A 13,509-nucleotide genomic window follows, 5' to 3' on the forward strand; every position below is an offset into this window, starting at 1 on the left:
ACTCATGCAACACGTTGGCGATTAATAGACACAGAACAATAATTATATATACTTTACCAACCTTCTGAGAAAAATACAAAACATTAAACAAAGCCACAAAGACTTGCGAACTATGAACTTAGTTCATAGCTCAAAATGAACTTATAATGTCTGGTTTCAATAGATTTTTTTCAAATGCTTAACTCAGTCTATTAGATAGGTTCATGAAGATACCAACAAAAGGTAAGTTCGGTGATATTCACAATACTGAGAGATGCTAGTAGAGTTGTAAAGGTAAAGAGACCCCTGACCATTAGGTCCAGTCATGGCCGACTCTGGGGTTGCGGCGCTCATATCGCTATATTGGCCGAGGGAGCCGGCGTACAGCTTCCGGGTCATGTGGCCAGCATGACTAAGCCACTTCTGGTGAACCAGAGCAGCTCACGGAAACACCATTTACCTTCCCACCGGAGCGGTACCTATTTATCTACTTGCACTTTGACGTGTTTTCAAACTGCTAGGTTGGCAGGAGCTGGGACCGAGCAATGGGAGCTCACACCGTTGCGGGGATTCGAACTGTCGACCTTCTGATCGGCAAGTCCTGGGCTCTGTGGTTTAACCCACAGTGCCACCCATGTCCACTGGAGTTGTAGATAGACAGAGTTGTAGATAGATGTTAATGAAGTAGTAGACGACAGGGTGTCGGCGTTTTGCACCTGTTTCGCCCTGGCGGTCCAAGTAATCAAAAGGCCGCTGTTCGCCCCTGATGGGGCCCTTTAACTGGGGCTTGCAGGTAGCACACTCCCAAGATAGTTTTCCAGGCTTCTTCTGTGGTCTAATCTCAAAGTCTTGATATGTATATTGATCTTCAATCTTTCTTGGCTTAAGCTTAAGAGACTGATTTGCTTAGACACTTATTTGCTTATTCTGAATCAGGGCATTGCTCCCCTTAGCTGAGTAGTGTCTACACCAATTGGCAGCAGCTGCCTGGGGTATCAGACAGGGGTCTCTTCCAGCCCTGAGGGATATGCTGGGGATTGAACCTGCAGCTTTCTGCATGTGAAGCAGGAGATCTACCACTGAGCTATGGAACTTCCAGGGTAGTGGTGATGATGATGATGATGATGATGATTTTATTATTGAAATGCCGCTGATCTGACTGGGTTTTCCCAGCCACTCTGGGTGGCTTCCTGCAAAATATAAAAACACCATAAAAACACCAAACGTTTTAAGCTTCCCTATACAGGGCTGCCTTCAGATATCTTCAGTCGTCTAAAGGTTGGCTCAAGATCTCAGCATTCGGCCTGTGGAAGGAATTATTAGTACATTTAACCAACGAGAAGTTTGTCAGCCCACGGCTGAAAACTATGGCCAGAAAGGCTACCTCGATTTTACTGCCATCATCCCTCTTATAGCATCTGGGTTACGATACTGCCCTTGAACCCCTGAGGCAAAGGCTTTGGGACATCTAAATGGCAGGCTGAGAGGCATTCCCTATCAGAATAGGCTTTGTTCCCAGGACGTTGATTGTATTAAGCATATCCTACTGCTTTGTGGGCAATATGAGCAACTGATCGACTATCAAACCCTTACTGGCAAATTTGCTGGGAAAATCTGAAGCTTCCCATATTAAATATCTTTTGGAAGACAGGTCAAAGGATATTACACTGGCCGTGGCAAAGTTTCTTTCAGAGGTTATAAGAAACAAAGATCATTAGGCCCTAGGTGAAACAAAATGACTGCCTTAATTTCTTCCATCTGTCTGTCTGGTCATTTTAACTGTATCTTGTTTTGAAATTGTTTTGTGGGTCTTTGGACCACAATAAAGTACAATCATACCTCGAGTTACAGACAAGACGCTTTAGGTTGTGCGATTTCGGGTTGCGCACTGTGCTGAACCTGGAAGTAGCAGAACGGGTTACTTCTGGGTTTTGGCGCTTGTGCAGAAGCACTAAATCGCACTTTGCGCATGCACAGAAGTGCTGAATCACGACCTGCGTGTGTGCAGATGCGCGGATTGCGAACGCTGTGGGTTGCGAACGTGCCTCCCGCATGGATCACGTTCACAACCTGAGTGTCCACTGTATTGATTTGAAGTTGCATAGTTATTTATCAACGAGATCTGACAGGAGGGCATTTCACAGGGTGGGTGCCACTACCGAGAAGGCCCTCTGCCTGGTTCCATGCAGCTTCACTTCTCGCAATGAGGGAGCCGCCTGAAGGCCCTCAGAGCTGGACCTCAGTGTCTAGGCTGGACAATGGGGGGTGGAGACGCTCCTTCAGGTATACAGTGCTGTTTAGTAGATAAGTTTAATAACTGTGTTTTTACTACATCCAAATAGCCACATTGAAACATTATTCACGTAAAACCCAAATAAAGTGAGTGCTGAGGCCAGCCATGTTTGGCTCTTCAGGTGCCTTCACCTTGGTGTGAGATTGTGCAAGTGGACTTTGTCTGATTTTGACACAAGAGCAGCCACCAAGAACACAAAGAGAGGGCACAGATTTGCATGCGCCAATTCATATGTATAGGTGCACAATTAGAAATAATTACTAACGTTTAAATAGAACTACGAGACACCTCCCCAAAGAACGCAATGAACTGGTGGCCTGTTTGCATGGTCAAGTCTGCTGCCCAGTTGCTAGCTGTTGATGAGCATCTAAGACCCCTGCTCTCCTTTCCTATTCACCTGATTCCATTTATGCATCCCACAAAACAACAACAACAACAACAATAATAATAATTTACTATTTATACCCCACCCATCTGGCCAGGCTTCCCCAGCCACTCTGGGCGGCTTTCAACAAAATATTTAAAACATGATAAAACATCAAACATTTAAAACTTCCCTAAACAGGGCTGCCTTCAGATGTTTTCTAAAAGTCAGATATTTGTTTATTTCCTTGACATCTGATGGGAGGGCGTTCTACAGGGCAGGCGCCACTACCAAGAAGGCCCTTTGCAATTCCTTGTATACAAACAATTCCAAATCCAGTATAGATATAGACTGGGATCTCCACTTAAAAGGCTTCCTTGTGTTTTTTTATCTTTAAAGTAGACTTGGCAGTAGACTTTATCCTTAAAGGAGACACACAGCCCTTGCAATTTCACCTCTCTCTATGCTAGTCAATTGCTGAGGAGAACTTTCCACCTAGCTCTCAGGTCCATCTGCCCCTGTTTCATCCATCAAAACACACTGGCTACTTCCGTATTTCTCCTCACATTCTACACAGCTTCATTTTCTCCTCCTTCTCCACCTTGCACCTTTATCTTACCTCAGGTCGGAGGGCTGCTGGTTACCTGTGCAGAGAGAATCCTCTTTGCCCCACTCAGAGAATTCCTCCCCCATAGAAGTGAAGCACCATTCAAGAATCCTTTTTACAAGCCTTAATGACTTTTTCCTCTCCCTCCCTAAGCAAACATTCGCTCTTCGGGGAATGCAGGCTCCAACTGCCACATCTCATTATTAAAAATCTTTTAAATATACATTAATTAGCCATTTTTTTCTTTCTTCCTTTCCTCCTTTCTCCGCCCCCCTAATCAGATGCAAACTAAAAAAGAAATAAACCCATCTGGATTCTTCTGAACAATGGCACAGAGTTTTAGCGCTTCCTTTGGTGGCCTGTCCTGAACTGCTTACACAAATGTCACAGGTAGGAACACACGTGTTGTCGGTTCCCTGATCCACATTTTATTTGCAGACCTCTCAAAGCGTTTGCTCTTTGGGGAGCTCAAAGTGTCCAGTCCAAGATACAATCTCACCAGTTTTCCTTTCATCAACCTGGCTGTGTGTGTGTGTGTGTGTGTGTACACAACCCTAACCCTCCATCCTGTTGTGGAAAGAAGGAATCCTGAGATAGGTGTGAGACAGAGGAAGCCGTTCCTTGTGACACTGATTAAACACTGAGGGAGACTCAAGTATCAAAGGGGATCTGTCTGGGCTTTTGCAGTTTATATTTGCTCCTTATCTGCCCCCCAAGTGTGAAATTTTTCAGGTCCTTCTCAAAGTGATGGGGGCCTTTTTGCATGCTCCACCAAGTAAGACTTTGTTTCTCCCACCGACAATTAAGTAAAATAATTTTTGTCACAGTTAACTGGTGATCTGTGATTTTAATGTGAATTGTATGTATTTGCTGTGGGCTGACTTTTTCGGGCCAATTAAAGCCACGCAGGATGTAAGGTCAGAGTTATTCCCATCTAGAGTATTTGACATATGGTCTGTTTCCGGGGTGGTAGACGTCTTGCTGCCATTTTTAGTTTGATGATTTGCATTTTAAGGGTTGAAATGTTGCTGCTTTTATATTTGTAATCGGCTTTGAGCAACTCCTCTGCAGAAGGGAAAAGCAAGGTATAGTTTTTCTCAAATAAATGAGTATAACATTTCCGTCATATAAGTAAAAGCTTCCGCCCTCTTAAAAAAACAAAAAACAAATTCAATACTACCAGGCAAAGTGATTGGATTTTGTAGTGTTTCAAAGCAGGGATGTGTTTATTTTTCCTGCCTTGGTGATGAAATTGGGTGGGAATCTACAAATACAGAGCAAGCAACAACAGCAACTTTGGTTCCTGTTGATCACTGGCTTTGAGGCCAAAAGAAATGTGGCAGAGATCCTTGACTGGGGCTCTTGACAACATTTCCTTTGATTAAAAGCAGATTTGGGCAGGGGGTCTGCGCTGGGGAGATGGTCTGGGGGAGGCTTTTTAACCCCTTCCTTTCCTGCCATTTCCTTGATAGATTTGACTTCTATTTTCCCAAGCTGTTTTAGCCACAGAGGGGAAGAAATAAAAGTATACTGTAATGTGCCGGGTTTTTTTTAAAAAAAAAAAGTTGCAAAAAAAGTATCTGTGGTTTTTAATTGATGTCTTCTTAGTGGACATGCTTTTTTAAAAAATGCTTTGTACTAACTGAAACATGATTGCTGCTTATTTTTATAGGGTGTTAGGAGAGAGGTAGTACCAGTGTTAGAAACTGAGATACGAAAGCGAGGAGCTAAACGGCACCTTAAACCTAGGTTATGGGCACCGCAATGGAGTGCCTAGGCATGCTTTCTTTATAACACGAATGCAAAGCTGGAAATGAATGAACTGCAGCTAAAGTCTTATGTTCATTTTTCACATGGTCTGGTCCTCATCTTACGACTGCATAAAAACAAAGCCGTACAGCCCCTGCCCGCCCCCCTAATATTCTTACGAGGGTCCTTTCTCCGGTCTTCAGAGTGTGGCTGGAAGTGGGGAGACAGAAAAAGGTCCCCCTTTCCTTCCAGCAGTGGCAGTTTTAATCTGAAATCTTTGGCGCAGTATTTCGCCCAGAGCTCGCATTAATGAAATTCCCTGTTGCAAAATGCGCCTAGAACAATGGGAGTTTCGGATGCTGAGGATACCTCTGGTGGGGGGGTCACTGTCGTGCTCCTTCTATGGTGGTTTGTCTACTTTTGGTCTCCATGTTGCACTCAGCTCTCACCTGTGGCTCCTGAAAGCTGACAGCATGACAGTGGCCAAACTCCAGGAATGGCTTTGACTGGCCGGCTAAACCAGATGAGGGTAGGACTCTCCTGGCTTCAGCGAAAGGGGCAGCCTTCCTGTTGCTCCCCGAGCTTGTGGGGCTGGCGGGGGAAGCCCAGGTTCGCCCCCCACAGCCCCAGGGATCACACATTCACTCCATAAGATGCACAGACATTTCCCCTTAGATTTTAAAAGGAAAAAAGTGTGTCTTATGGAGCGAAAAATCCGGTACATACCCTGCCTCCCTGCCTTTTTTTCATTGTGGAACCTAAGGCTGCAGCCACGTCCCACCCAAGAGATTCTCCCAAATAGGCACCAACCAGACCCAGGCCTGCTTAGCTTTGGCAAAGAAGTAGTGGTCTCATGGGCCTTTGTACCATACCTTTGGGAAATTTTCAGTGCCAGGTTGAATGCCCAGCATCCACAGGCATGGTTCGCAGAGAACCTCTGGAGAGCTACACTGCCAGGCAGTGTGTTGAGGGATGCCTCCAGATTGTCCCTATTTTGCAGAAAGGGTTCAAGGGATTCAGCAAATTAAGGTTTCTGACATTAAAATGGATAACAGTGCTCTGTTACCTTACAATGTTTCTCAAACTTCGGACTCCAGCTGACGTTGGACTACAACTCCCATCATCCCTTACCACTGGTCCTGCTAGCTAGGCACGATGGGAGTTGTAGTCCAACGACAGCTGGAGACCCAAGTTTGAGAAACACTGTGAGCATAGCCGTTTAAAAATAATAATCAGACTTACCGTATTCACTTGAATGTAATGTGCACACCTTTTTTTTTTGCCAAATTACATCGTGAAAATTAGGGTGTGCATTAGATTTGATGGCATCAGCAAATACCCTTTTGTTTTCAAGGTTTTGAAAGCAAAGGTGTGCATTAGATTCAATTCACATTAGATCCGCGCAAATATGGCAATAATGAGACTTTTTGTAGTTAGGAAAGTGATAGGTAAATGTGCCAAAAGGTGGATAAATGGATTAATTGTAAGAGGTGTAAACAACCTACAAGCTGGAAGAAAGCAGGACCGAGATTCCGCACAAACAAATCGGAATAAATGCTTCATGAAAACCAGATATAATCTAACCTCCACGTAAGCTTTTCAGCAAGAATGAATGCTCAAGGATGAACGCTCAAGAAAAGGTCAAATGGGTGTGCCTTGACGTAGGCAGCAGCCTATGTTCAAGGTATATAATACTCAAGTCCAAACATGTGAGAATCTCCCAAACACCCCTCCCTCTCTGAGGCAAGAAATGTACAACCATGATAAATTAAACAATTTGCTGCCCTTTTCTGACATTCAGCATCAGGTGCTGAGGTGTTTGCCTCACTTAGCCAGCCCACACCCCTTTACACCAGCACCACTGCATTAAAATCCACCAAGTGCTCTCTGCTTTCAGAAAGACGCCTTCAATGGCTGTTCCACAACTGTGGACCTCTTTTCTTCCCGAACAGGCATCAGACCCTGAACCTAGACCAGGGCAGCCAAACTTCTTGTGCCAAGTGGGCTGCAAGAGTCCTTCAACAGAGAACCCACTGTCTTGTCGTGAGGGGGAGGGAGCGAGGCCAAAATCTGATTCCCCCCCCCCCCCCCCGCCTTCCCAAAGCCAGCTAAGAGAGCGTCCTGCAGCTCTCCCACCTCACTCCCAAAACTGGGAAAATGCTAACTAGGCTTTGAGAAGGAGGCAGGAGGACTCTAGGACAGGGGTCAGCAACCTAAGGCCCATGGGCCGGAAGCAACCCGTTTGGCTGGCCCACAAGCCGCCCCTGAGCTGAGCTGCCCACTCATGCGCTGTGCTAAACCGGTGCTGCACGGCGTGGGGACTTGCTTCCACAGCGCCGGAAATCACATATGCACATGCACAGACACTGGGAATTGTGGGCGCATGTGGTCATGAGATCTGGGCCACAGAGGGATCTCTGTGGGACCGATCTGCCCCAGGCAAGATAAACCTTGCTGACCACTGCTCTAGGACCTTTTCAGAGCCCTCACACCTCCTTCCCCAAGCTTTGCTTACTTGGCTTCAGGAAGGCAGAGTGAGGGCTGCAGGGAGTGTGTGTGTCAAATGTTGCTTAGGTCCACAAAAAGGGCTTGAGGGCCACATGCGTCCCTCAGGCTGTGCGTTGGACCACCCTGACCTAGATGCTTCCTGGAAGAGCCTTCAGACTTTTTAATCTGAGCTGGGCATCCTTCAAGAGCCATTGCGAAGCAGGCAAACATGGAATCGTTCTAAATTCAACTGGACGTTTTCTGTTCCCTGCTTCGTTTTATTTAATTGCTGGTACCGACTTTGTGCCCTTGAGAAGAGTGGAGGTACAGAGGGGCAAGCTGCATGTTTAACACAGATGCTTGTGTTAAAGGAGGCACAACTTCTTAAAACAAGAAAATAGCCTCAGGAAGGTAAGAAGGTAGGAAGATTCCTGCCAGTGGACCATCTACTCCAGCACCCTGTCCTCACACTGACCGCTGTGGGAAACCAGCAAGCTTGCAGAACTTTTCTCTCCTGCAATTTGCAGTTACTGGTATCAAGAGGCAGGCTTCCTCAAACTGTGGAGACACAGCATACCTATCATAACTGGTAGCCACTGATGGATAGCCTTATCTTCCATGCATTTGCCTAATCCTCTTTCAAAGCCATCGGACTTGGTGGTCACCACTGGCTCTTGCGGGACAGAATTCCAAAGTTTAACTATTTGCTATCCTTTCTTTTGCCTATCTCAAATCTTGCCGACATTCAAGCTCCATTGGATTGCCCCAGTGTTGTAGTAGTACAGTGGTACCTCAGGTTAAGTACTTAATTTGTTCCGGAGGTCCGTTCTTAACCTGAAACTGTTCTTAACCTGAAGCACTTTAGCTAATGGGGCCTCCAGCTGCTGCTGCGCCGCCGTAGCACGATTTCTTTTCTCATGGTGAAGCAAAGTTCTTAACCTGAAGCACTATTTCTGGGTTAGTGGAGTCTGTAACCTGAAGCGTATGTAACCTGAGGTACCACTGTATTGGAGAGGGCCGAAAACATATCTCTGTCTAATTTCCTCACACCATGCATAATTTTTATACACCTCTTATCTTTTTTTTGTTTTTCTAAGCAAAGTTGCTCCTTCCCTATCGATCCAGCTGCATTTTCTTTCTATGGGGCACCAGATGCCTGTTTCTAAGGATAGGCATGCATCTTGGATGAAATGGAGCTGGAATAAACAATCTGGAGCTGGAAAAAAAACGGTCTGGCAGGGAAGGGTGAAGTACCCATCCGCTAGAAACTCCCTCCTCCCAGGGCAACGTTTTATTTTATTTTTGAAGCCGGAGCTTCATTATATATGTTCGCCAGGTCAAATGTAATTTGCCTGTTACTAAATGGCACAGAACTTCAGCTTAAGGGCAGGAGTGGAAATGAGCTTTCTGATAAAGAGGAGAGCTTACCAAAAGAAAAATCACCTGGTTTCTGAACAAAAAAAATAGGTATTTTTTCGCACATACCCTGCGAAGGCTAACGATGAGGAAATAGATGCCCTTGGGTTGCATGCTTGAACATACACGATTGCAAAGGATGGTCGTTTCTAGGTTTCCCAGAATGCATTATCAAAAGCCTCCGGGGCATATCTCTCCCTCAGCTCCCTGCGTTCATTAATACAGTCCACACCCTGCCTTATCAATGCCAAAGCTCCTGTAGATTAAATCATCCGGCCTGCACCCAATTTACGCTCAATTTAGCATTCTGTCAGGGGCCTCCACCAGGAGGGTACCAGGGAATATTCAGGATTTGGGTTCGCACCTTTCATTTTGAGACCAGGTTGGCCTCTCATTAGGTCAACTCCAAGCAATTCTTACAAGGCGCACCATTCCAAACGTCCAAGCGTGCGCGCAACAACAAACGCGTGCCAGCACTCGTGTGCACGACACTCGAGTCAGCTGCTCCTCGCCGGCCTTCGCTTCCGAGGGTCGTTCTGGCCTCGCAGGAGCAAATCCCGCATTTGCTTCTCTTCGTAACGTGGGAATCGGTTACCTGAAGCCCGAGTCGCGCGCGGGAGAGGGGGAAGCACGCTTGCTCGAGCTTCGCGCGCTGCCTGACAGCCGGTCTCCTCCCTTGCCTCCCCTCCCGAGCCCTGCCCCCTCGGTGCGCCTTGACAAACAGCCGCCCTCCCCCAGTCATCGGGCTAAGCATCTTCCAAGACCCTTCCTTGGTCCCGCCTCTCTCTGCCCCCCCCCTCGATTCCCTCCCCTTCTCTCTCTTTGTATCAAACATCCGGGTTTCCCCTGGCTCCTTGTGTGCGCGCGTGTCTGTGTACATATACTGTATACCTAGATCCATCTCTCAAAATTCTCATAATATATATATATTAAAATATATATATGCACACAAACATTCCCCCGCCCACCATCTCCTCTCCAATTCAGATTCCCCCCCCCCCCCCCATTGCAGAAGCCATTTTGGAATCGACTCAGGGTTTTGTTTTGTTTTCTGCGTGCAGGGAGGGAGGGAAGGGGTAATGTATATAAGCGCGCGCGCGCGCACCGGCGGGCGGGAGCGCGCCTCTGTACATGGCAACTGCAGCGCCAGCCTCCTCTCTCCCCCCACCTCCTCCTCCTCCTGCTGCTCCGGCTGTGGCGCGCGCGCTGCCAGCCCCCTTCCCCGAGCGCCAAAGCCAACGAGCGATGCCTCAGAGCGGACCTCGCTACCCGCCAGTCCTCAGCGCCCCTAGCAGAAGCGGCGGTGCCCGTAGAAGCGGCGGCGGCGGCTCTCCTCCTCCTCCTCGCTCTCTCGGCACCACCGACAACCACAGCCCCGCCACAGCCGGCTCCTGCGCTCTCCCTCCGTCTCCTCGCGCGGCAGCGGAGTCTCTCTCTCGCTCGGCGGCTCCCCATTGCAAAGTTTGCTCCGGCGTCGCCTCTTCTTCTGCCGCCTCCTCGCTCTTTCCCTCGGAGAGAGGTGGCCGGACTTGGGCTGTGCGCTCTTGTCTCTCTCGCGCGCTCGGGAGATTCCCTTGAATCGCCTTCTTGCGAAAACAAAAAAGAGAGAAGGGCAATTGGGCGGAGGAGAGGAGGGGTCTCTCTCGGTCTCTCTCTCCTGTTCATGTCGTGCCCCCTCCCCCGCCTTGGATGTCTTCTCGGCCCCCCTGCTGGGACTGCTGAAAAAAAGGCCGGCCAGAGCTTCTTGGGGAGAGGTCGCCGAGGGAAGCTTTGCGCGCCCGCCTGGCTCTCCGAGCAGCGCCACGACCGCCACCCCACCGTCGCCCCGGCGAGGAAACTCTTGGCCAGCTTGATTTCGGGGTTGGCCCTGGTGGGGGTCGCCTGTAGCCCTGCGCCCCCCAACCAGACAGGAGCAGAAGCCACCTGTCTGGAGGATTTTCTCTCGTTTTGAATCATCTCTCTCTCTCTCTCGGACTTTGGATACGTTGTTGGAAACTGTGAAGGATTTAATCTCCGGTGTCGTTGTGTTGTTGTGTTTTTTTTAAATTATTGTCGTTCTTAAGAAGGAGCCTTTTCTATTTTTATTTTTTTAAAAAAGCCTATATCTTATATCTATCTATTTTTAAAGAAAAGATCCCGTCTTTCTCTCCCCGGTATCCCGTTCATTTCTTCTCCTCGCCCCTCGTTTTACGCGCTCCCTCCTCCTTGCTGAGGAGGAGTAAACAATAGCCACGAGGAGAAAAAGGAATATGATGGTTTCGTGGTTAACTTTCGCCTTCCTGTGGGGGACTTTCTGCACACGTAAGTAACTAAAAAGTTTGGGGTTCGCGCTTCGCTTTTGTCCCTAGCCCCCCTTAAAAAAAATTAAAAGGCTTGCAAGCATTAATAGTGTTAAAAGGAACAAATACACTAGAGACGTTAATTTAAAAACATGTGAAGTGGGGGAAACATAAGAGTTAATGGTGTTAGTTTTGGGGTTTTTTTAAAGGGGAAAGAACGACAAAACTTTGCATTTGGTGGCAATCGTGTAGTGTTTTGGTGTGTCCCCCCCCTCTTGCTTTCTAGCCTTTCTCCTTCCTTTCTCTCGCCGCGTGTTTTAATTGCAAGTCGCGAAGGAGGGGGCTTTTGCTCAGCTTGATATTGATCAGAAAGGTGGATAATTATTATTATCATTTTTTAAAAGGGTGCTTGCCGAAATGCTCGGTGTCTGGAGGCGTGCATTTGGAAACAAAGATAATAGTTGACATCAGTTGGAAAAGGAGGCATTTGGGGCGGAGAATAAAACGTGCCGAGTTTTCCCTTCGCCTCGAGTGCCATGTGTGTTTTTTCACCCCGGGGAAAGATCTTTCCCGGGGTGAAAACACACGACACTCCAGGCCTTGGATTTTTACTATTTCTCTCTGGTCTTGTGGTCTTTCCCCCTTTTGATTTTAAACTTGATCCCTTGAAAGCCTGTTTCCCACTCCTCTTGTTTCGGAAGTTCCCTTGGGGTAGATTTTACACATACTGTGCAACTTTCCTTTTTTAAAGGCACCTTTGAATAGTGTGCTTTAACAGGTTTTAAAGGCTGCCCACGTTTAAATCTCCAAACCCCTTTCTCACCTGCCTCTTCGTGAAATGTTGTGATTCGTCAAGGTTTTGGGGGTTGCCTTTTTGCAAAGATGGTTCACATTAGTCTTGCTGTGATTGTGTTAGTGTATTGCAAAAAGGGGGTGATCCTCCTTTTTAAACTAATTGTAAAACACCAGGAGGTAAGTTAATTGAATTTTGGAGAGGGTGGGGACGAGGGAACAGATTGTTCCGCCCCTCTCGTGTTTGCCCCCTTTGTGATACTTTAAACTTTCGCTTTAGCGTGGTAGCCGCTTTTTATTATTATTTAAACCCTGCCTACTACTAGCATGCCGCGATGAAAGTTACAAATGTAAACAATCGGAGGGAGAAGTGAGGAGAGGCTTGGCCAGGCCTCCCCCCCCCCCCACTCAAAGTGACTGTCCCAAAGGAATTTATTTATATTGCCTTGTGCTTGGCTCCTGGCTTTTTCTTTTCTTAAATTCTCTTGCTTTTGTTGGGGGCATGTGCGTGTGTGTGTGCGCGTAACTTCATTTACATTCGTGCCAGCCTGAGCGTTGTCTGGCTTCTTAATTACTTTTTTACACTCCCCCCACCGTGGTGGTGGGGGTGGGAGGTGAGGTGGAGAGAGCTCGGTTTAAATAAGGGGACGGGAATGTGTATTGTAGTCCCGAGCAATGGATGTTTCGCAGCCCAGGGCTGCAACTTTTGTGCCAGACCCTCTCTCTTGTTATGGAAATGCAACCTTATTGTTGCCACCACATTGATCCGCAGTAAATCTGCTTTTCTCTTCCCGCCTCCAATCCCCAGCCTTTCCTCTCCTGGACGAAGGAGGAGGAGGTGATGGTGGTGGTGGTGGGTTTCGAGGTGGCGAGGGAAGGAGGAGGGGGTTGCGCCCTTTCTTTCCTTTCTCTCCTTCCTCGAGATCTGCTCGCCGGAGCCATGGCTGGCTCCTCGCCTTGCTTTTGTTGTTCCTCCTTGTTTTGATGGCTTTTAGGAGGTGGGGGAGGGGTCTGGAGAGAGAGAGGGAGAGAAAATCTCGCCCCTGGTTTTTATTTTTTCGTGGTGGGGTGGGGGGGGGCCTGGCTCTGTGCAGAAACGTGGACGCCGATCGCCGTCCCCACCGACGAAAACGCAGCGCGCGCACAAGAACCCGCACCAATCTCGTGGCCACGGAATAATAACAGGCGCTGACGTAACTGCCCGGCCCCATAGCAAGCAGCATGGCGTGGAGGGATTGATTTGTATCTTTTAAAGCAGCAGCAGCAGCAGCAGCAGCTCGCGCCCCCCTCTCCAGCCCCACTTTCCCACACTAGCAAGCTTCCTCCGCCCGCCCCATTCTTGCCAGCGCAAGGAAAAGGGGGCTAATTCGCACATCACGCGTGTGTGGGGAGTGGAGGGATACGTAGCTTTTGCCCCCCCAAACTTGTTTGCCTGCAATCACCCTCCCTTGCTAGCTCCCCTCCTCCCTCCGCGTTGCTCTCTTTTTAAGGTTCCTCCTGTGTAGTAACTTGTCACGCTCTACACCAAGCATGGAGAAAAGCA

General features: G+C 48.0%; 2 protein-coding genes across 3 annotated transcripts in view; both read left to right on the forward strand.

Moving 5' to 3' along the window:
* EXOG (exo/endonuclease G) overlaps window positions 1–13,509 on the forward strand; it is a 222,356-nt gene that overhangs the window by 43,327 nt on the left and 165,520 nt on the right. The gene's annotated exons all lie outside the window — the stretch shown is intronic.
* Window positions 10,521–13,509, forward strand: part of ACVR2B (activin A receptor type 2B) — a 143,012-nt gene continuing 140,023 nt past the window's right edge. For both annotated transcript variants that reach the window (XR_014161735.1, XM_081882508.1), the window contains exon 1: window positions 10,521–11,196. Coding sequence is in view for 1 of the 2 variants with exons in the window: in XM_081882508.1 (XP_081738634.1) it covers window positions 11,145–11,196 (52 nt within the window). In the remaining variant the exon portion in view is untranslated. The remainder of the gene's footprint in view (window positions 11,197–13,509) is intronic.

This window comes from Podarcis melisellensis (genome assembly GCF_964234715.1).
Source record: "Podarcis melisellensis genome assembly, chromosome: 12".
NCBI classification, from domain to species: Eukaryota; Metazoa; Chordata; class Lepidosauria; order Squamata; family Lacertidae; genus Podarcis; species Podarcis melisellensis.